Raw genomic sequence first — 22,485 nt, 5'->3', positions numbered from 1 at the left:
CTGATTTTGACGGGTAGGCCCAAAGAAAAGGTTCAAGGGTGGCCCAAACCCTGACCCCGAGATTAAGGCTCTTAAATGTCTGACGGTTTTGAGAATCGTCAGTAGAATCGATCCTGCCTGTATCAGGAGACTCCATTGCCAAAATTCAGACACCAAGAAAGAGAAAGTTTGGGCAGTTCAAAATCTGTAATTAACCAAACAGGAAACATAAGTTTTCTGACAAATTGGATGTGTGCTGTGAGAAAAAGACTAGCCTCAAGGAGAACCTGGTTTTTTGGCTTGAGTGTAGGGTAGAATGGAGTTGCCACCAACAATGGTGCATTGAATCGGCAGGTGCATCAGGCTGTAGATGTGAAGGAATTAAAAATATTTTACCCCAAAATACACGTCTTTGACATATTTTGAGATGTCTCTTCAGAAAGCCAGCTGCAGAGGTAGCCTTGCAAAGTTGTCTTTTGTCGAGGAGATTTGCATCTGTAGGGAATCTGCATTGATACAGCCATGTCTTTCCTTGCGCAGATCTAGGAAAGATTAACAGAGAGTCTGACACCTGTAAAGGTCTGAAAGAAACTTTTAGGGTTTATTCTTTCTGAGAACTTCAACCTGTAAGGTTTCATTTACGTATTAAGACCACCTTTGCTAACCGAGCGTCATTTTCTCTCCCTCCCATCACTTGTCTTGCCCACAATAATTGGGTATACCTCTGACTCTGATTGCACCTGGTTTTGGCCATGCTTTGAGCCATCATTCATTCTGTTACCTCGAGATGGTATATAAGCTTCTACGTCCCATTGTGGGTAGGGGAGGGTAATCACTCTGTGACTCTCCCCATGCACATGTTAGTACATTTTATGCCTTTTCTCCAATTAATCTGCCTTTTGTGACTTGATTTTTGAGTGAAACTTCAGAGGGTTATGAGGGAGGGTTTCCATTGGCCCCTACAGTTTTGGAGCTGTAAGCAGGATAGGAAAGCTCTGCTCTTCTGGAAGCTGCAGTGAAGAACCCAGAATCTGATCAGCTGTCATAAGGGTAAGAATTTTTTTTACCTGCCAGGCTCCCGGCCTCCTTCTCTGTGTGGAATCTCATCAAGTGGACAGTAAAAATCACTGTTTCTTTCTTTTCCCTCTCCAAAATCTTGATTAATTGGAGAAAAGGATTTGTGTGACTAGTCTTTGGTGTAGTGACTCTGGTGTGCTTTTTGGTACTTTGTGTACCAATTCTTATTGTTTAATCCCTTTCTTCCCTGAAATTGTCTGTTCCTTTGTCTTTGTCTCTATGTGTTATTCTGTCATAAAAGGGGGTACCGGTTGAGGTTCCTTCTCATCTTACTTTATGTCCTTGAGAGCTTGACTTGTGACCAAGTAGGAGCACTTTCTCTCGGTTTCCACTATCTGTAAAGAGGTGGTATCTTTCAGGTCATACTAGGAGGCCTGTCTGAAAATGGCTGGGAACCCCAGCACCCTTTTTGTTCTGACCATGTCAAGATCTTGGGGTTTGTCTTAAGAAGTCCCATCCCTTTGAGGCTTTTGTCATCTCAACTCTTGTTGCCTGGTTCGTTCTAGGAAAGCTCAATCCCAAGATGGCCTACATGGTATTATAGAGTCACAGGTCTGTGACTGGAAGTCTCCACAAATTTGTGTGTTACTGGAGGCAAACATCATCCTTACCCATCTGTGGTCTACTCTTTGCATTGAACTTTTTTCTTGCAGGGGAATCTTTGGGATTGCCTCTTCTATGCCCTTCCCTGGAAGTTAACCTGGAAAATGACATCCTGGGCTTTCCACAAAGAGCTATTTGGTTGAATTGCTATTGCAATAATTACACCATTGGAAATTCTAATTCCCAATGGCCTGAAGATGAATCCCTAATATTAGACACCTGAATTAAAAAAAAAAGATTTTAGAGATCTCTTATTTTAACAGTTGATAGGAAGATCAAATTAAAACAAACACACATAGTAGTGTCATGGCTACCCTGAAAAATTCTCTTGACAATATTATGTGTGTTGTGTAGGGAAAAAATTTCTCTTGACTAAATTAAAGAGCAAAATTTTATCCAAAACATAGTTAAAATTCTTCATAAGCTCAAACTGCCTGCTCTGGATCCCTTCCAGGATTCACAGTAAAGTCTGCTCCACCTTGCAGTTCGGTACTGAACTTCTGTGGTTTGCTGCCATAGCCTGGGCTCCATTTCCAGTCAGGAACCCAGTTTATTTTGGCTTGATGTTTCTGTGACTTTGGACTTTTTGGAATACCCATTTATTGATCCTTTTCCCTTTCACAGGCAGCTTTTGTTTGTTTGTTTATGAAGACAGAGTCTCACTCTATCACCCAGGCTGGAGTGCAGTGGTGAGATCTTGGCTTACTGCAACCTCTGCCTCCCAGGTTCAAGTGATTCTCCCACCTCGGTCTCTCAAGTAGCTGGGATTAGAGTCACCCACCACCACGCCTGGCTAATTTTTGTATTTTTAATAGAGACAGGGTTTTGCCATGTTGGCCAGCTGATCTTGAGCTCCTGACCTCAAGTGATCTGTCTGCTTCAGTCACCCAAAGTGTTGGGATTATAGATATGAGCCACCCCTCCTGGTTGTTGGCAGCTTTTGATTTCCTGTCCTTCCAGCTTGCAAAGTTTCTGATGAGAAATCTGTTGATAATCTTATTAAAGATTTCTTGCATGTGACCAGTTGCTTTTCTCTTACCAATTTAAAGATTCTCTGTCTTTGACTTTTGAAAGTTTGATTATAATGTGTTTGGTGTAGGTCTCTTTAAGTGTATCTTACTTGGAGTTTGTTAGGCTACAGTGTTTATATTCTTGTCTTTCATCAAATTTGGGATGTTTTCAGCCATTATTTCTTCAAATATTCTCTTTTGCCCTTCTCTCCCTCTTCTTTAGAAATTCCACAATGTGAGCCTGGGAGCGGTAGCTCATGCCTGTAATCCCAGCATTTTGGGAGGCTGAGGTGGGAGGATCACCTGAGGTCAGGAGTTTGAGACCAGCCTGAACAACATGGAGAAACCCCATCTCTACTAAAAATACAAAATTAGCCAGGCATGGTGGTGCATGCCTGCAATCCCAGCTACTCGGGAAGCTGAGGTGGGAGAATTGCTTGAAACCAGGAGGCAGAGATTCTGGTGAGCTGTGATCATGCCATTGCATTCCAGTCTGGGCAGCAAAAATGAAACTCCATCCCCCCTCCCACCCCCCAAAACAACAACAACAGCAAAGAAATTCCACAATGCAAATGTTTGTCCACTTGATGGTCACTTAGGCTCTGTTCACTTTTCTTCAATCTTTTTTTATTTCTGTTCCTCAGACTGGATGATTTCCATTGCCTTATCTTCAGGTTCACTGATTGTTTCTTCTGCCTGCTCAGCTTTCTTCAAATTTGACTTTGAATCCATCTAGTTAATATTTTATCAAGGCAGAAACTATTTCGGAAAAGCCTCCTTCACATTGCAGCCATTGGACATGATAATACATGTGATGTGCTGCCATTTGTTGAGAATCATGTGAAAATTAAGCTTCTGCCCCATCACAGTAAAGTTCCAGCCCTGAGTCCCCACGGTTTTCTCCCTAGGCTAAGATAGAAAGGAAGAACATGAAATGTGCAGAGAGCATTCTCTTAAGCAAACATATATAACTTGCCTAAATTGTAATTACTTCCTGGAACAGGATGCACCTCTAACTTCTACAGGCAGATCATAGATTCCATTGTCCAGGTGTATAATGAATTCTTCTTCTCAGAGAAGAATACCAGAGACTCCCCCCAGCTTGCCTGAATCAAATTTCCAGAGGTAAGCAGTGAAATGCCACAATATGAAGTCACTCTCAGATGAGTTCCTTCTCTTGTCACACCACACAGTAGAAACAAAAGAGGACGGGTAGGCCAGAGCTGCTCAAAGCCTTATAACCCACAATTCTCATAGTTATTCTCAACTTAGAGAGGGCTGCTTTCTAGATGCTCCCCCTCCAGGCCCGCAGACTGCTAGGCTCCAGGAATAAGTAGCTCTGAGAAATATACTATTTAGCTGCAAGCCACACTCCACCATTGCAAATTGGAGAAAAGAAGCACAAACGTAAAAGGTGAAAAGATTTAAGAGAACATGGTGAAACCCCGTCTCTACTAAAAATACAAAAATTAGCCAGGTGTGATGGCATGTGCCTATAGGCCCAGCTACTCAGGAGGCTGAGGCAAGAGAGTCATTTGAACCCAGGAGGTGGAGGTTGCAGTGAGCCAAGATTGTGCCACTGCACACTAGCCTGTGTGACAGAGAAAGACTCCATCTCAAAAAAAAAAAAAAAAAAAAAAAAAAAAAAAGAAATAAAAGATTTAAGAGAACAAATATTTTAATTGAATACATTTTGTCAAGATTAAATCAACTTTCCCCTAGAGTACTGAAAGAATAAGCAACCATAATTTAGATTCTAAGTTACTGGCCTTTGAGAAAATGTGAAAACCAAAAAGGTGCCATAAGCCTAAAAAGGAGCAAATGTCCTAATTTTCAAACTGATGAAAATAAAGTACTAAAAAATTGAAATCATCATAGTTCATCTTGGTCCTTGGCAAAATACAAATGTATTGATTCAAATTATAATATCTTAGCTACCCTATTGTGCGTAGCTCTTACCACTGAGGAGAAAAACCAAACCCAAACAAAAGTGTGTTCAAGTTGGCAAAAATGTTTACAAATCTGCAAAATCTCTTCAGCCTATCCCTTAAACTCCAGACTTGGTATTTGCTAAGTTCTGCTGTGTACAATACCCACCTTAATATCCATTCTTGCACAAGTTCTGTTAGGTATAAGCCAAGATGACATGAGATTTTTTTTTTTTTACCCTCTCATGCCTATGTTTGCTTTTGATTCTGAAGACCCTTCTGAGTAAGGATTATCCTCAGACTACTGGAGTCACTTAGTCACAAGCTTTCCTGAGGCTCAGAGCTAGCAATACCTGGGAGTTTATGTCAATTCCACAGCACCCAGCAACCCTGCCTGCAAAATATTGACCCATGATTGCCAGGTGCAGGTGCATGAAAGCCCAGCTCCTTGACCTGAGGGGCACCTTTGTGGTGAATTAGCTTTGGGAAAAGGGAAACCAGAGACCAACTTTGTAAAAATGCAGACAGATAAATAGAAAGAAATCTTTGCCTTGGAAGTCCATTTGAGAAAGAGAGTGATTTACTTGAGACTCTGAAAACAGAGATGAAAATCTTTACTTTCTCATGGGAAAGAAGCTTATGGTGAAAGAGAAAGAAAGGGGAAGGTAAGAAATAGGGTAGGTCTACTCAGTAGCTTCAAACCACTCTGTCATATTATAAAGCCTGGTGAGGTTTTAACTAACACAAGTGCCTGGACTCTACACATAGAGATTCTGATTGAAATGCTTCCAGGTGGGTGGAAGCCACTAGTAGTCTTAAAAAGCTCCCAAGTAATTTTACCACGTGGCTAGAGAGGAAAAGGACAATCTATACTAGAATCTGAAGTAACCAGTATTGAAGTGCCCCAAATGTGCAGCTACCTCATAGAAAAGGCTTAACACCACCCATTGATGGAATTTGCCTTCCTCTCTCCATGGTCTTGTCTGCATAGCATGGAAAATAGAGAAGAGATAAAGAGGTAGATGGAGAGATTGAACCTGTAATTTGCCTGTGTAGAGCAGTTTCTCAACCTTTTCTGACCACAAGATGCAGTGAGAAATATACAATTATTTGTGATCAGTTTTTTTTGTTTTGTTTTGTTTTGTTTTTTTTTTTTTGAGATGGAGTCTTCCTCTGTTGCCCAGGCTGGAGTGCATTGGCATGATCTCAACTCACTGCAAGCTTCGCCCTCCTGGGTTCACACCATTCCCCTGCCTTAGCGTCCTGAGTTGCTGGGACTACAGGCACCCACCACCATGCCCAGCTAATTTTTTTTTTTTGTAGTTTAGTGGAGACGGGGTTTCACCGTGTTAGCCAGGATGGTCTCAATCTCCCTACCTCATGATCCACCTGCCTCAGCCTCCCAAAATGCTGGGATTACAGGCATGAGCCACTGCACCTGGCCTGTGATCAGCTTTTTAAAAATCTTTTACTATGTGTAATCCACCCTACCTAGAATTTAAATAAAGCCTATGGTAGTAAACAGTCCACTTTATTGATTTCACAACCCCCAAGTGGTTCAGAATTGCAATTAGTAAATTTTTACTTTTCACCATATGTGGTGTCTGGCACCTGTAATCACAGCACTTTGGGAGGATCACTTGAGGTCGGGAGTTTGAGACCACCCTGACCAACATGGAGGAACCCTGTCTCTACTAAACATACAAAAAAAAAAAAATTAGCTGGGCGTGGTGGTGCATGCCTGTAATCACCCCTACTTGGGAGGCTGAGGCAGGAGAATTTCTTGAACACCAGGGCGTGGAGGTTGTGGTGAGTCGAGATTGCACCATTGCACTCCAGCCTGGGAAACAAGAGTGAAACTGTCTAAAAAAAAAAAAAGAAAATAAATAAATTTTTACTTTTGCTCAGCTTTTTTTTCAAGCAAAATCCCAAAAGAACATTTACTATAAACATCTTTCTGTGAATCCTTATTTCTGTCCCAGACACCATGACCCAATAATCTCTAGAACCTGTTAGTGTTATCCAGATTGAAGCCTTCCCTCTAACTGCTCCTAAACTCTGTGATGTAGTGGAAAAGGTTTGAGGTCTCGATTGTCATCCCAGATTTTTCACCTACAGATCATACGGCCTTAGCCTCTTGACACCATTGTCTGCTCACGGCCAAAGATGGAACTGTACTTGGGTGGTATCTGAGCACCCTGTTGGCTTTGACATTCTAGGGCTCTTCCCCTGGCACGACTCTCTTATTTTAAAGGAATAGGATGTGGACTTAGGAGGGTTATTTCTCTGCAAACTATCCTCTCTTTCTTATGAGAAGCTGTTTCTGAATGTGCATATTTGAGGCTAAGCAAATCCCTTCCTGGGGGGTTGAAAGACCCTTATTTCTCTCCAGAGGAGTATTATGGAGTCAATTGATGCTGAGGCGGTGGTAGAGACCTAGCTAACTCATCTGCAGTGGCTTTGAGCAAGGCTTTTAGAATCATAAGGTGGGCGGTGTCCTGTGTCCTACACCACAGGCCAGCTAGTTCATTTCAGGAGACTTTTTTTTCAATGTATTATTACTATCTTCTTCTAGACTGTAGTTCACTACTGGAGATTATCCACTTAGTTGCACTCAGTTTGCACCTGGCCTGTATCACCATTTAGCTCTCACTCCAGCCTCAGGTATCAGCAAGACCTCACCAAAGATTATTGTTTAGTTGTATGTGTGTGTGTTTTTGTTTGTTTCAGGTAACAACTAATGTTGGAACTATGAAAAGCTCTTCTCTACTTTTAACAAAGCTTAGTTACAAACAGTTCCCCAGTTGATGAGAAAAACTAAAACAACAGAACATTTGAAAGTCCAAATCTGTAAGCTCACCTCTGAGAACTGAATTTTACAGTCACTCCAGATTTGTACTCCAAATGCATAGTTTGATCGTAGAAATCACATCCCTTCCATCTGCAAATGTGATAACTGCCCAAGAGACAATGATGCCTAGATTCATAGATAATCCCCTTTCCCCCATCCTATATATAACTGGATTCAATAGCAGCTGGAGGAAAATGGAAAGAACTTGGAATCAAGATTAAGTTAGAATAACACTGCTGTAGACAGTTTATCAGCTCTTCAGCATATGTCCATTTTCCTTGAAGCATGAGCCTTTCAAAACCTCTGACAATAAAGTTTATTTTACACCCATTCCCTTGCCCATGATTTTTTCATACAAATCACAATTATGAAACTTTCTTGCTCCAGCTAAAAGCAGGAAACTCAATCATGAATGTGTCCACTACATGTATCCCACAGAATGAAAGCAACCAGTCTGAATGCATCACTTGATTCCAAAATTCAATGTTAGCACTCAGTGGTGCAACTACATGTATCTCCAACTCTGGAAGCCACAGGCAAGATATTCCTGTTTCCTTGCACGGAAACAGATCTATAAGCGTGTGGCAGTCTCACACATGTACATTCCTGGGAAACCCGAGGAAACAATGATAGTGACGCAGGGCAGGCAAGCCCCAAAACTGAAAGAGTTTTGCTAATGTCACGATTGGCTTTCTGTTATTCGAAGACTGAGATCTCCATGAGGAGTGAAGATAGGTAAGGCTGAGGCATGACCTCACTGGGTCACCTTAGCTGTGAAGGGAGGTCAGTTGTCACCTTGCAAACCTTTTGGTAATCCAAATCTTGGAATGATTTCTTTGAGAATTTAGACACTTCCAATACTTTTCCTGTCCTCATGGGGAAAGCTTCTATCCACCTGGTGAAAGTGTCTATAAATACTAGCAAATCTTGTAGTCCCCTGTAAGGTGGCATGTGGGTTAAGTCTGTCTGCCAGTCTTTGCCATGGTCTGTTCCTTGGTGTTTTACAGGTTTAAGCAGGGATTGGGATATGGGGTGGCTTCCTGAGTGGTAACCCTTTTTATAGTTTGGAACAGTCCCTTCCCCAAGAATATTTAGGAAACTAATTTGAATGGAAAATCTTGTCCCAAATGTGAGGAATCATGAAAATGTTTAATTATTTCCCTTTTGTCAGCCTCAGGGATAGAGTTTGTTCTTTTCTAGCAACCATCCAGCGGGTTCTCACTGGAAGCCTTTTACTCAGTTCCTTTAATTTCCTTAGGGGTATAGTATGGTGTCACTGACATGGATGGAGTACCTGGTAGTAGCACAGCAGCTTGAAATACCAGGGTTTCCTTAGCTGTGGCCTTAGTTGCTCTTTCCACAAGGGAATTTCTTCTAATAATAAAAGTGTCTCCCTTCTGGTGTCCCCTGCAGTGAATAATTGTTATTTCTTTGGGAGTTGGACAGCATCTAAAAGTTCCAAGATCTGAGTAAAGTTGTATGGGGGATCCCTTGGCTCTTGATAGTCCCCTTTCCTTCCCTACGGCTGCATGAGCATGGAGCACCAGGAACCCATATTTAGAGTCAGTCAACACATTGACTCTTGAGGTTTTTGGGTTTTTTTTCTTCTTTTTTTGAAACGGAGTCTTGCTCTGTCGCCCAGGCTGGAGTGCATTGGCATGATCTCAGCTCATCGCAAACTCTGCCTCTCAGGTTCAAGGGATTCTCATGCCCCAGCCTCTCGAGTAGCTGGGATTACAGGTGCCCACCACCACACCTGGCTAATTTTTGTATTTTTAGGGGAGACGGGGTTTCGCCATGTTGCCTAGGCCGGTCTCAAACTCCCAACTTCAGGTGATCCACCCACCTCGGCCTCCCAAAGTGCTGGGATTACAGGCATGAGCCACTGTGCCCAGCTTAAGTCTTTTTATAGTTGGAAGGCCCTAATTACAGCGGCTAATTCTGCTTTCTGAGAAGAAGTCTGAGAAGGTAAATCCTTGGCCTCAGTGACTTCTTGTTGGCTAAACTTCCTTTCTTCCTCCCTCATGAATAAAGCTATTTCCATCTCTAAACCTCTCAACATTGGGGTTAGACAAGAGCTTGTCTTCAAGGTTGGGCCTTCTAGAGTAAAGCTCTTCCGTGGTTTACAGGAGTCAATGAGTTGCGGATCTGTTTCTTGAGACGTCAGGTCCAGCAACAGAGTAGCAGGGTTTAAAAATCAGCATACTTTCAGGGTAACATCTGGGGTGTCAAGCAGAAGGGTCTGATATTTAAGTAACTGGCCACCTGTTAGCCATTGGTGTACTTTTACCTCTAGGACCCTCTGGTCTGTACTTCATGGGGTGGCAGGAGGTGGGGGTGGTGTGGTATGGCATCTAATTGTTGTCCCAAGGTAAACTTACTTGTTTCTTCTAACAATAGAGTGACCGTAGCCACAGATCTCAAGCTTCCTGGTCACCCAGCTGCCACCTGGTCTAGCTGTTTAGAGAAATAAGCCACTGGTCCAAAGTAATTCCTCAGCCTTTGAGTTAGAACATCCAAAGCTGTCCCTTGTTATTCATCCACATAGAGGGTAAAAGGTTTTCTAAGTTCGAGAGTCCTGAGGCAAGGGATGTCTCTGGCTTTTCTTTTAAGGCTAAGAATGCCTTTTGACAGGTTCCAAGCTCCGCCTCCTGGGTTCACACCATTCTCCCGCCTCCTGAGTAGCTGGGATTACAGGCGCCCGCCATCACGGCCAGTTAATTTTTTGTATTTTTAGTAGAGACGGGGTTTCACCGTGTTAGCCAGGATGGTCTCAATCTCCTGACCTCCTGATCCGCCCGCCTCAGCCTCCCAAAGTGCTGGGATTACAGGCGTGAGCCACCGCATCTGGCCAACAATTCTTTTTTTTAAATGAACAGAGCATCAGTGAATGATAGTGCAAGTTTAAGACACCTAATAGACAAGTTAAAGGAGTCCTCCAGGCAGAATGAAACTGACACCGGATGAAAATCTGGATGAAAAAGAAAAGACACTAGAAATGACATCTACGTAGGCAAATATATAATTTTAACATCTGACTGTTTAGCCGGGCACGATGGCTCACGCCTGTAATTCCAGCACTTTGGGAGGCCGAGGTAGGTGGATCACTTGAGGTCAGGAGTTCGAGACCAGCCTGGCCAATATGGTGAACCTTCCTCTCTACTAAAAATTCAAAAATTAGTCAGATGTGGTGGCCCAAGCCTGTAATCTCTGCTCCTCAGGGGTCTGAGTCAGGAGAATCACTCGAACCCAGAAAGTAGAGGTTGCAGGGAGCTAAGACTGTGCCATAGCACTCCAGCCTGTCTGATAGAATAAGACTCGTCTTAAAATTACCACCACCACCAACAACAAAAACAAACAAACAAACAAACAAAAACACATCTGACTCTTGAATCAAAAGTAACAGAGATGGATTGTAAGGTTTATAACAGGTGTAAAGTAAAATGCATGACAATAGCATAAAGGCAGGGAGAGGAGTTATGTGAAGAGGTATGATGCCACTTGAAGACAGACTGTGATGGGTTAATTTTTGTGGAAAGCAAGGCAGAATTTTTGAAGTTTATTTCTTCAAATACTTTCAGTTTCCCACACACACAACCTAGTTTGTTATGCAGAGATCTTATTTTCTAGGAGGCTTGGAGGGGGACCTTCTGCTTTGTGTCCTCTAGGGATGCACAGGACACAAGGGAACAGTCTTTCACTTTTCAATACAGTGATAGTTCTTAGGAGATAGATACAACTGCATTTTTTTTTTTTAATGAGATGGGATTCTTACTGGTCTTGAACTTCTGAGCTCAGTGGAGGCTTCCCCTACGTCGGCCTATCAAAGTGTTAGGATTAATAGGCGTGAGGTACTGCGCCTGGCCACAACCACCGACATTTAAAATCACGTCCATGGGTGGGCTCGAACCACCAACTTTCCGGTTAAGAGCAGAATGCGCTAACCAATTGCGCCACAGAGACAACATCAACAGCTTACTTCCATCTCTATATAGATTAAGCAATCACTAAACCCTAGGGGTTGCCATTCGCTTTCTGCAGGACAACTGTGCAGACTACAAAGCTTCGGAAAACCGGAGAGGCTGAGTCGACTAATCGTGTTGTTGCTCGTTAGAAACGCGTGCATTGAGTGACTGAAGTCAGAAGGGCGGCTGAATGTCCTTCACCCTGCGTTGACCCTCGCCTGCTTCAGAAGCCAGTGCGTCTGGAAATGCCTGGATCTGCGACCCCAGCCTGAGCCAAGTAGGGCCCAAGGGAAGCCGAACTCCCCGACGGCTCTCATGGTAGCTCTTTCTGTTTTTTTGCGCCGCCTTCAGGCAATCATCTGCTCCGCTTGCTCTCCCTTCACTGAACTGGGCTTCAGTAGACGGGGTCGGTGGGGCGGGAGCGGGAAAGAGGCAGGGGAGTCAAAAGGGAAAAGGTGAAAAAGAGGAGGGAGAAGCAGAGGAGACCAGGATGACACAATGGGACAGCTCAGGATGCCCGTGCAGAGGGCACCGGCTAGATGCAGAGAAGATGGGACATGTATCAGAATGGAGAGGGGGAAACGGGGAGAAGATGTGAGAGAAAATAACAAGACCCTGTAGCTGCCCAAGAATGAAGTAAAAATCGCATAATGTCTTTACATTAATAAAAAAAAATCGGGGGACCAGGCGCGGTGGCTCACGCCTGTAATCCCAGCACTTTGGGAGGCCGAGGTGGGTGGATCACTCACTTGAAGTCAGGAGTTCCAGACCAGCCGGGCAAAAATGGTGAAAACCCGTCTCTACTACAAATACAAAAATTAGCTGGGCTTGGTGGCGCACGCTTGTAGTCTCGGCTACTCAGGAGGCTGAGGCAGGAGAATCGCTTGAACCTGAGAGGCGGAGGTAGCAGTGAGCCGAGATCTTGCCACTGCCCTCCAGCCTGGGCGACAAAGCGAAATTCTGTCTCTCAAAAATATATATAAATAAATAAAAGAGGGGTGGGGATGCAAAACGACGGGCAGTAGGTGTGGGGCGCCTTGGGATTCTATACTGGTTAGTAGTCTGCGTTGTGCCTGCAGCAACCTCTGTTCTAATCCGAATCCTGGTACAGTCAGACGCTATCTTGGACCCAAGGGGGGCGAACCCACGTGTCTTTTGGTTTGCTTTTCATTCCTGCACCAGTTGCAGCCTTTATCTGCAGCCAGAAAGCCGGAAAGCAGGGTTTACCGCTGGCCCCACAGCGCCATACTGTCTGGGGAAAAGAAGGAAACCCAAGAGTACACAAACAACCGCCCAAAGAGAAACCTTCGAAGTGCTCTATGCCTCACCGTTTATCAGAAAACATCAAGCAACTCTCAACCTAGCTGGCCTGTAGCTTCCACGAATGAGATAATGCATTTATTGCAGTCTTTCTGGTTGAGATATTTCAAATATTTGATGGAGCTTTTAATGAGAGAGAGAGACACTCTCGAGTGTGGAAGAAAAAATGAGGGGATGTGAAGATGAGGCGACTTTAGGACAGAAAAAAAAAGAGACAAGGCAGCCATGTAAACGTTTTCGGGTGGGCGTGAGGCGATGTCAGTCTTGAACCCCCTTATGTCAGGTAAAGAGCGCAGCCTCTTCCAGCACAAACACCGTTTCCCACACTGAGGAAATCACAGGGATCAGCAACTCTAGAGTGAGATGAAGAAGCTTCACTCTGGGAGAACCCCCTTCGTGACCACGGTCTCTCCCCTGCCAGGTAAGTGGAAAGGAGCACATGGTCTGCAGGAACAGCACAGCCTCCTCGCCCTGGCCGGTCGCTCAGGGTCACCACCCTCCCCACTGCCGCCCCTCGCCATTCTTCCAAACCACTCTCCACCAAAGATTCCACCGACGGTCACCCCACAAGACAACCCAGGCCGCCTCTCAGCAGCGGCTCCGGCCCCGCAGCCACCGCGCCCTCTCACCCCCGCGGTTCTGCCCGCTGCCTCTGTGCACTTCACCTCCCTGGCTCCCGCTGTCCCCTGAGCTTACAGTGGACTCTGGGTTCTTCCGAACCCCTCCTGGGAGTACTGAATGGAAAAGGGGGAGCGTGCGCAAGTGCTCGGTTGAGTGTAGACATCGTGGGATTTCACTGTGGTACCATCGCTTCGACGTCTTAGTGCTGATTTTTACACCTGCCTTCTGCTTAGGGCACGGCAGCAGTTTTCCATCTGTGCCTGCTCAACCTGCTGTCCTTGTTGGGTCAGCGAACATCGCCTCCCTCTACCGCTCAATCAGCAAACGGGACCGCCCTCGAGGACCTCACCCGCCGCTCACCCCCCTAACAAATTCGCTGGCATCGCCTCCGGTCGCCTCCTCCGAAGGCCTAACGAGCGCGTTAGCTGCCAATGGAGGTGAGGAGGCTCTGCTGACTGGCCGGTGCCCGTGTCCAGGGCTGGCACAAACGCCATGACTTGGCTTGGCCTCTCTCTTAGTTATTCGCAGCTCAGCCCGATAGGCGCCTCCGAAGTGGCGACGGGAAAGAGGGTGAGCTCATTGGGTGCAGCTCCACGGGGGCTGGCATCTCTGCACGGCTGTGTACACCTGAGCGAGACCCTCAATCGCTCTCTGAAGCCGCTTCCGCGGATGAGGGACACGGAGATAAATAGGAGTGGTGTGTGGTTCACCAGGACTTGCCCTCCTTCGCCCGGCTTTGCCCCTCGCTGCGGAGACTGTTCTGCCTCTGGCCCTTGGAGCAGGCCGGCTGACAGCCTAGTGAAGGAAGATTCCTGCGGGAGGGCGGCCAGTGCAAAACAATTCCCTGACCGGGAATCGAACCCGGGCCGCGGCGGTGAAAGCGCCGAATCCTAGCCACTAGACCACCAGGGACACACGGGAGGGAGCTTTCTCTCCTTTCTTCGGCCAGAAGTGACACTTTCCCTGAGCTCTGGGAGGACTTGGGCCTTGTGAGGGTCGCTCTTTGCTCTCGGAGTCTCTCACAAGGCCATTCCCTCCCTGCTTCCTTCAAAAAAAGAGCCTGCAGGCGACACACCGAGGGCTCCGTGAGGGACACCGAATCCCGAGTCCTGGAGCGAGTTGCAGCGACCCGGCCGCAGCTCACCACTGAACTAGAGATGCGCCTTTGCGAGGCGGCAGCAAGTGACCAGCCGGTCGTGGGTCACCAGGTCCGGAGCCGCGCACCAGGTTGCCAGGAGGAGGCGGGAGACGGGAGGCGCCCGGGGTGAGACGGGGGCACCCTCTGCATCATAAAGGACCCAGACGCCAGCACCCTCAACATCATAAGGAATCAGACGGATGCGGAGCCGAGACGGGCTGGATGGGAAACTCTTTCCAGGAAGGCTCCGGGGCCCTCAGCTGGTCTCGGACCTTCCCCTGCAACCTGTGACACCTGCCATTTTCCCACCTTAGGCGATGGCAACGCCACCCTTCCGTTGGCTCCGGGCAAAACTTCCAGAGTTCCCTCTGACGCTTGAGTTTTTTCCTCCGATCCAAGAGCCAACGGGTCATCAATTCGTGATTTCCCGTCTGCTAAGTGCGTGGGCATTGAGCTTCACGCGAGTCTCTCCACCTCTGCGGAATGGCTACCTCGGGGTAGGGGAGGGGCCCTCCGGTGGACTGTAAGGTGTTTAGCAGCATCCGTCGCCTCCGCTGACTAGATAGATGCCAGGGGGTTAACATTCTCCCTCCCCGCTTCCCCTAGTCGTGACCTAGTGTCCCAGCCGGGATGGGAGAGGCGTATAAGGGCGCAGTTGCCCCCTCTTGAGAACCACTGATGCGCGTCGTCCTGCTCTGAGCTTGTGCAGAGGACTCTCCAGATGAAGGCTCAGGGGTTGATCCAGCATGAGACCCCCTCGCTCCCCCGCAGAGTCGGACCTTAGGATTGGAGGCTTTTAACATCTCCACATCATGAGATTCGAAACCTTTAGGTGTTTTCTTCCGTTCTGTCCTCCAAATCGGCCTCTTCTGAGCCTGTTGACCAGGGCCAGCCAGGCAGAGGCTGGGTTCGCTCAACGAGGCTCCTCTCGGCCCTCCTGGAGCTTCAGGCCTCTTTCGGTTGCAGAGAAGCTTTATGGGCCACTTCCTTTGGCATCCCCGGGGGCAGGTGCGCAGTGCCCCGGGAAGAATAGGGTTTGACTGCGATTCTCGACCCCGGGCGCCCAACCTCCACCCCGGTGCGCGCGCTCTTCCAGGCTCCTGCTGGTTCCACTCGCCGGGAGTTAGGTCTCGGGTCAGCCTGAGCTCCCCAGACGCCCAGGCCGGGAAGGACACGTAGGGGAAACCGGCTGCTCACTTTGGTCCTGTCCGCAACGGACCGCTTTCTGCCGGGAAAGAAAGGCGGCGAGTCCTGTCCTGTTGGGTAGACAGAAGAGAGAGCAAAGGGAAGACAAGAAAAATCCTGGGAGGTTTCAGGATCTAAAGTTACCATGAAGTCGACCTAACCTCCTCTGGAGTTCCTCCCGGTCCTCCCGTGGCTGGCGATGGTGAATGGAGTTTCCGTCTCCAGTTTGCCAAGGCGGACAAAGCCGACACAATGGGCCTGTCCACTGTCTTCTTTCATATACACAAAATGTCAGCTCTTCCTGTTTCCAACTGGCAACATCATGCCTGATGACCAGCTTAGCAAATTAGAGACCCTCCATGGGACTCCATCTCTGTCTTAGTTGGGTTTCTGTAACACTGTACCATCAACTGGGTGGCTGATTCACAACAGAAATTGATTTCTCACAGTTCTGGAGGCTGGACGTCGGAGATCAGCGTTCCAACATGGTAGGGTTATGGTGAGGGCCTTTTGTCGTGGTTGCAGACTGCCACCTTCTCATTGTACCCTCAGGAGGCAGAAAGAGGGCGAGAGAGCTCCCCGGGGTCCCTTTTATAAGGACATTAGTGCCATTCAGACTAATGGGACTAAATCGAGACTCTGTACTGAGTGTTGTGGATTTTTTGCATGTTCATCCTCCCCGCAGACAACTGGAGATGTATTGTCCCTAGAGGGTACAATAGAGAATCTTCAGTCACAAGTCAGCAACCAGCATATGTGAGTGAGAGCATGTGTCCCACTCAGAAATGAGAGTGTATTAGTCCATTTTCACGCTGCTGCCAAGTACATAACAGAGTTCGGGACGAAAAAGAGGTTTAATTGGACTTACATTTCCATATGACTGGGGAGGCCTCAGAATCATGGCGGGCGGTAAAAGGCACTTCTTACATGGCAGCAGCAAGAGAAAATGAGGAAGAAGCAAAAGCAGAAACCCCTGATAAACCCATCAGATAGTGAGACTTATTCACTATCAGGAGAATAGCACAGGAAAGACCCACCCCTATGATTCAATGACCTCCTCCTAGGTCCCTCCCACAACACATGGGAATTCTGGGAGGTACAATTCAAGTTGAGATTTGGGTGAGGACACGGCCAAACCATATCAGAAACAGATGAAGTGACAGCATATCCTGATGTGTGTGATGGTTTTATGAGTGATTACCTATTTCAAAATTTATTGCAATGTGTAAAAAAGAACAAGGACTTGTATTATCTGACTTTAAGGCTTACTATAAGCTATTATAGACAAGGCATCAGGAGTGACAAATAGATAAACAGACTGAGTTAAGAGACTTGAAACTGAACCACAGCTATACGGTCAATAAATGGGTTTTCAATAAAAGCAGTTCAATAAAAGAAAATAAATCATTTCAATTAGTGGACTTTTATATGGATGTGGGGAGACCAACAATGTTATTCTCCCTCACACTACACACAAAAGTAATTTCAGGTGCATTATACACCAAAACTTAAAAGGTAAAGATATAAAGCATTTCAAGGATACTTTGTGACTTGTTGGTAGGCAAAGATTACCCTACCAACAAGCAGGACACAGAAAAAAAAATATATAAGAAAGACATGATAAATGAGACTTCATCAACATTAGCCACACCTTCTCATCAAAAGATACCACTAAGAAAGTGAAAAGGCAAGCAAGCCACAGACAGAGACAAAATAGTCACAAAACGTATCTGACCTCCTCACCCTGTAGTTACAATTATAGTGGTCTGGTACACTGCACCCAGTTTCTGCTGGAGTATTTTCTGGGTGTCTCTAATGAGTAAGAGAGGGCCCTATGGGATATTCCTTCAGTTCCCAGATGAACAGTGGGAAAGACTCCACGTTGACCTATCTCGGGGGCCTAAAAATACAGGTCCTATAGGAGGGTAGAGGATACCTGGACCCTGACCCAGACCCCTGGATGGGCTGTGCCAAGAGACCCAGCAAGGGAAGGGATTTCCTCCTTCCTCAGGTTCTCTGTTCTTCTGTGGTTAGACGACCTGAACCCAACTCCCTCCCCAAGCACTGGAGATGGGCTTTTCCAAGGGCTGGGGATCTTGCTGTCCTGAGGACAGCTGAGCAAGGGGGTCGAGGAGGAGCTTGGGTGGTGGAGGAGAGGAAACCGGGTAAGATGCATGAAGCAGTTGGCTATACCAGGCACAGAGAGGACCCGCTGGGACCCAAGAGCCTGCATGTGAAGCCAGGCCTTGGGCTACCTCATTCCACAAAGGGGTGCCTACTTCCATGGGGTCTTCAAAGGGACTGTGGAAAGAGAGGCCTTCAGCCCACACCTCCGAATGCTTTTCCACCACAGCATGCCCAGTGGCCTTTATCCTGCTGGTGTGGAACCGTCAGACCCCTGCAGGGGTGCAGAGCCTCTGTACTGGGCGGCATTCCAGTCTGAGTGCCAGAGCTCAGAGGGCAGGCCCCGGAGCAAGCAGAGAGGAGGGCACCTTTTGGAAAGAACGTGTGGGACAAGAGCGATGGCTCATCCATTTAGGTTCCTCACAAAATGAGAGTCAGGAAGATCAGGGCGCAGACTTGATTTCCCACGCAGGGCTGAAAGCAGACAACCAGAGGGAGAGCAGCACCTGGGCCGATGAGGTAGAAGACAGAAGACCTCAGTGTACTCCTGCCCTCAACCTCACCCCCTCCCACCCACATCCTCCATGCTCCCTGATCACCTTCCTCAGAAGTGTAATAGGAATTCAGATTCCCCCTGGCCTGGTTGCTGCGGGAGGCACAGCAGCCTGATGGAGCCTGAGGCAGGTGTGGGAAGATGTGGATTGTCTAACTGGAGGTTGGGAGTTCAGGGTGCAGAAGGAGAAGCTTGGAGTGCAGGATTTGGTGGTATGTGTGTGGCAGTAGGCAAAAGAAAGAGACAGCTAAGCCACTTGAAATACCATGAGAATTCAAATTTAGAAAATTCCCGGGGAAGTATGCATGCAGGCACTCACGAGATCCAAAAAACAGCTGCCGCGTAACTGCATGTTGCAAGCAAGCCCTAAATTGCTGATTTTGAAACAGCCTGATGGGTTCACAAAGACAATTTCTGAATAGTCTTAAGAGCAGAGGTGCACTCAAGCCACTGTGCCCTGCAGCTCAGGATCCCAGTAAGTTCTTTAAGGAGTAAGTCTTACTTCCATTTATGGAAGATTTTTGGAGTTGTCCTTGGTCACCCCCAAGAATGTTTTGGTTAGGAGTAGAATTTTAGATGTCATCAATTTAAAAATTAAAACTGAAACTCTGGAACTCATAGAGAGATAAAATTAAGAGAATCCATTCACTATCCTGAGTAGAAAGATTTCTTATAGAACATAACAGGCTTTAAATATAAAGAAAAAAATATGGCAAAATTTCATCAAATTAAATGCTTTCAGAACTAAAATTAAAATCTGAAGCCACCCAACCAGCTGGACAGACCGCTTCTTGGCCAAGGAGACCCCAGAGAAGTCTTAAATAGTGAGTTCCTGCCCAGTATTTGGAAGCTCAGACACCTCTCTTATACTGTCTCCCTTTTGTGGTGTAGACAAAACTGACCAGCATTATTGTTAAAATAGAGATCCCAAGACTGACAGAACAGACTCCTTACAGCAGTAAGATACCATATTATAAACAAGACCTAAGGCCACACCAGGCAAGGTGGAGTCATGCGCCCCTCAATTTAAAGAATAAACTATGTTCTAATTGCCACAGGTTTTTTTTCTTCTTCCTTTTTTTCTCTAGCTAAACAAGCACTGACCTTGAGATAAGCAATGCTGAAGCACTTGCAGCTCACCCATTACCATAAACTGACTGAGCCCTCCCTACACAAGCCATAACTACAGCTTTGATTGGACAAGAGACTGATTTCAGCAACTTTCCCTTGATAAGAGACCACTGGCTGTGGACTGGTTCTGGACAGTTTACAGAGGCTGTGCACTTGATTGCCTTTGTGTCCCTGCTTCACTTTTTGAAGCATAGGGCCTAATTATAAAGTATTTAAATGTTGTCTCCACTCCGAAGTGAATATGGGTTGCATGTAACAGGCATATTTACTCAGCATGCATGCAGCAGGATCCCTTCACGAATATTCAGAGCTCCTCCTATTCCCTGTTGAATATGTATATGTGGCCCACCAGATCAACATAAATCCCTGTTCCCCACTCCCCTCCTTGGAAACCTACTTTTTGGGTTTCAGCAGGAGGGTATGCCTCCCAGTCTGTTAGAATGGCCACCTTGCAGGCTGTAACTCTTTATAAAAAATAAAATCTCTCTTCTAAATCTATAAATTGTGTGATTTTTCAGTTGACAGCTTTCAGTCAGACTTTTCACTGACTGGGAAAAGTCATTTGCAACATATTTATTTTTAAAATGACTCCTCAGGATACAAACTTCTTGTGCAAAAATCACAGGCATTCTTATACACCAATAACAGACAAACAGAGAGCAAAATCATGAGGGAACTCCCATTCACAATTGCCTCAAAGTGAATAAAATACCTAGGAATCCAACTTACAAGGGATGTGAAGGACCTCTTCAAGGAGACCTACAAAACACTGCTCAATGAAATAAAAGAGGATACAAACAAATGGAAGAACATTCCATGCTCATGGGTAGGAAGAATCAATATCATGAAAATGGTCATACTGCCCAAGGTAATTTATAGATTCAATGCCATCCTCATCAAGCTACCAATGACTTTCTTCACAGAATTGGAAAAAACTACTTTAAAGTTCATATGGAACCAGAAAAGAGCCCGCATTGCCAAGTCAATCCTAAGCCAAAAGAACAAAGCTGGAGGCATCACGTTACCTGACTTCAAACTATACTACAAGGCTACAGTAACCAAAACGACATGGTACTGGTACCAAAACAGAGATATAGACCAATGGAGGAGAACAGAGCCCTCAGAAATAATGCCAAACATCTACAACTATCTGATCTTTGACAAACCTGACAAAAACAAGCAATGGGGAAAGGATTCCCTATTTAATAAATGGTGCTGGGAAAACTGGCTAGCCATATGTTGAAAGCTGAAACTGGATCCCTTCCTTACACCTTATACAAAAATTAATTCAAGATGGATTAAAGACTTAAATGTCAGACCTAAAACCATAAAAACCCTAGAAGAAAACCTAGGCAATACCATTCAGGACATAGGCATGGGCAAAAACTTCATGTCTAAAACACCAAAAGCAATGGCAATAGAAGCCAAAATTGACAAATGGGATCTAATTAAACTTAAGGGCTTCTGCACAGCAAAAGAAACTATCATCAGAGTGAACAGGCAATCTACAGAATGGGAGAAAATTTTTGCAATCTACTCATCTGTAGATTCATCAGAATCTACAAAGAACTCAAACAAATTTACAAGAAAAAACCAAACAACTCCATAAACAAGTGGGCAAAGGATATGAACAGACACTTCTCAAAAGAAGACATTTATGCAGCCAAAAGACACATGAAAAAATGCCCATCATCAGTGGCCACCAGGGAAACGCAAATCAAAAGCACAACGAGATACCATCTCACACCAGTTAGAATGGTGATCATTAAAAAGTCAGGAAGCAACAGGTGCTGGAGAAGATGTGGAGAAATAGGAACACTTTTACACTGTTGGTGGGACTGTAAACTAGTTCAACCATTGTGGAAGTCAGTGTGGTGATTCCTCAGGGATCTAGAACTAGAAATACCATTTGACCCAGCCATCCCATTACTGGGTATATACCCAAAGAATTATAAATCAAGCTGCTATAAAGACACATGCACACATATGTTTATTGCGGCACTATTCACAAAAGCATAGACTTGGAACCAACCCTAATGTCCAACAATGATAGATTGGATTAAGAAAATGTGGCACATATAAACCATGGAATACTGAGCATCCATAAAAAATGATGAGTTCATGTCCTTTGTAGGGACATGGATGAAGCTGGAAACCATCATTCTCAGCAAACTATCGCAAGGACAAAAAACCAAACACTGCATGTTCTCACTCATAGGTGGGAATTGAACAATGAGAACACTTGGACACAAGAAGGGGAACATCACACACCGGGGATGGTTGTGGGGTAGGGGGAGGGACAGCATTAGGAGATATGCCTAATGTAAATGATGAGTTAATGGGTGTAGCACACCAACATGGCACGTGTATACATATGTAACAAACCTGCACGTTGTGCACATGTACCCTAAAACTTAAAGTATAATAAAAAAAGTCAAAAAAGACTCAATTCTTGAATATATAAGAGAACTTTTGTAAATCAGTAATATAGAGCTGAGCCAAATAAAATAGGGCAAAATATTCAAATAGGCCTTTGCAAAGGAGAGTTTCTTATATGCTGGAAGCCATAAGAAAATATGCTTCATAGGATTGCTCATTAGGCAAATACAAATTAATTCCACACTGAGATAGCACTAACCACTCACCAGTGTATGGATACCTTTTTTTTTTTTTTTTTTTTTCTGAGACAGGGTCTCATTCTGTCACCCAACCTGGAGTGCAATGGTGCGATCTTGACTCACTGCAACATCCCCCTCCTGAGTAGCTGGGACTACAGGTGCATGCCACCATGTCCGGCTAATTTTTGTATTTTGAGTAGAGACAGGGTTTCGCCATGTTGGCCAGACTGGTCTGAGAGCATAGCTACATTTAACAAAGTTAGTACACCAAATGCTGACAAGAATTTGGTGCCATTTCACCTGTCATCGCTGGTGAAAAAAGCATTCTAGAAGACTGGCAATTTATACTAAGGTTAAACTTATACTCAGGTCATGACCCAGC

At 45.6% G+C, this 22,485-nt stretch overlaps 2 protein-coding genes, 2 non-coding genes and 1 pseudogene across 4 annotated transcripts; 2 read left to right on the top strand and 3 right to left on the bottom strand.

The window, feature by feature from the left end:
• Positions 1-11,337: 11,337 nt before the first annotated feature.
• TRNAN-GUU (transfer RNA asparagine (anticodon GUU)) lies at positions 11,338-11,411 on the bottom strand. The gene has a single exon. It is a non-coding gene; the product is annotated as a tRNA-Lys (tRNA).
• Positions 11,412-13,172: 1,761 nt separating this feature from the next.
• Positions 13,173-13,940, top strand: LOC112132665 (uncharacterized). Its single transcript, XM_054556395.2, has one exon. The coding sequence runs from the start codon at positions 13,173-13,175 to the stop codon at positions 13,848-13,850; it is 678 nt and encodes a 225-aa protein (XP_054412370.1). The 3' UTR covers positions 13,851-13,940.
• A 254-nt stretch (positions 13,941-14,194) lies between these two features.
• TRNAE-UUC (transfer RNA glutamic acid (anticodon UUC)) lies at positions 14,195-14,266 on the bottom strand. The gene has a single exon. It is a non-coding gene; the product is annotated as a tRNA-Glu (tRNA).
• On the bottom strand, positions 14,264-15,956 carry LOC112132666 (uncharacterized; annotated as a pseudogene).
• A 2,004-nt stretch (positions 15,957-17,960) lies between these two features.
• On the top strand, positions 17,961-18,470 carry LOC100455643 (FAM231A/C-like protein). Its single transcript, XM_002832511.2, has one exon. It carries the CDS (start codon positions 17,961-17,963, stop codon positions 18,468-18,470), a length of 510 nt encoding a protein of 169 aa, XP_002832557.2.
• Positions 18,471-22,485: the final 4,015 nt, after the last annotated feature.

This window comes from Pongo abelii, chromosome 1 (assembly GCF_028885655.2).
Source record: "Pongo abelii isolate AG06213 chromosome 1, NHGRI_mPonAbe1-v2.0_pri, whole genome shotgun sequence".
Lineage (NCBI taxonomy): Eukaryota > Metazoa > Chordata > Mammalia > Primates > Hominidae > Pongo > Pongo abelii.
This window is presented reverse-complemented; position numbering and strand designations above follow the sequence as displayed.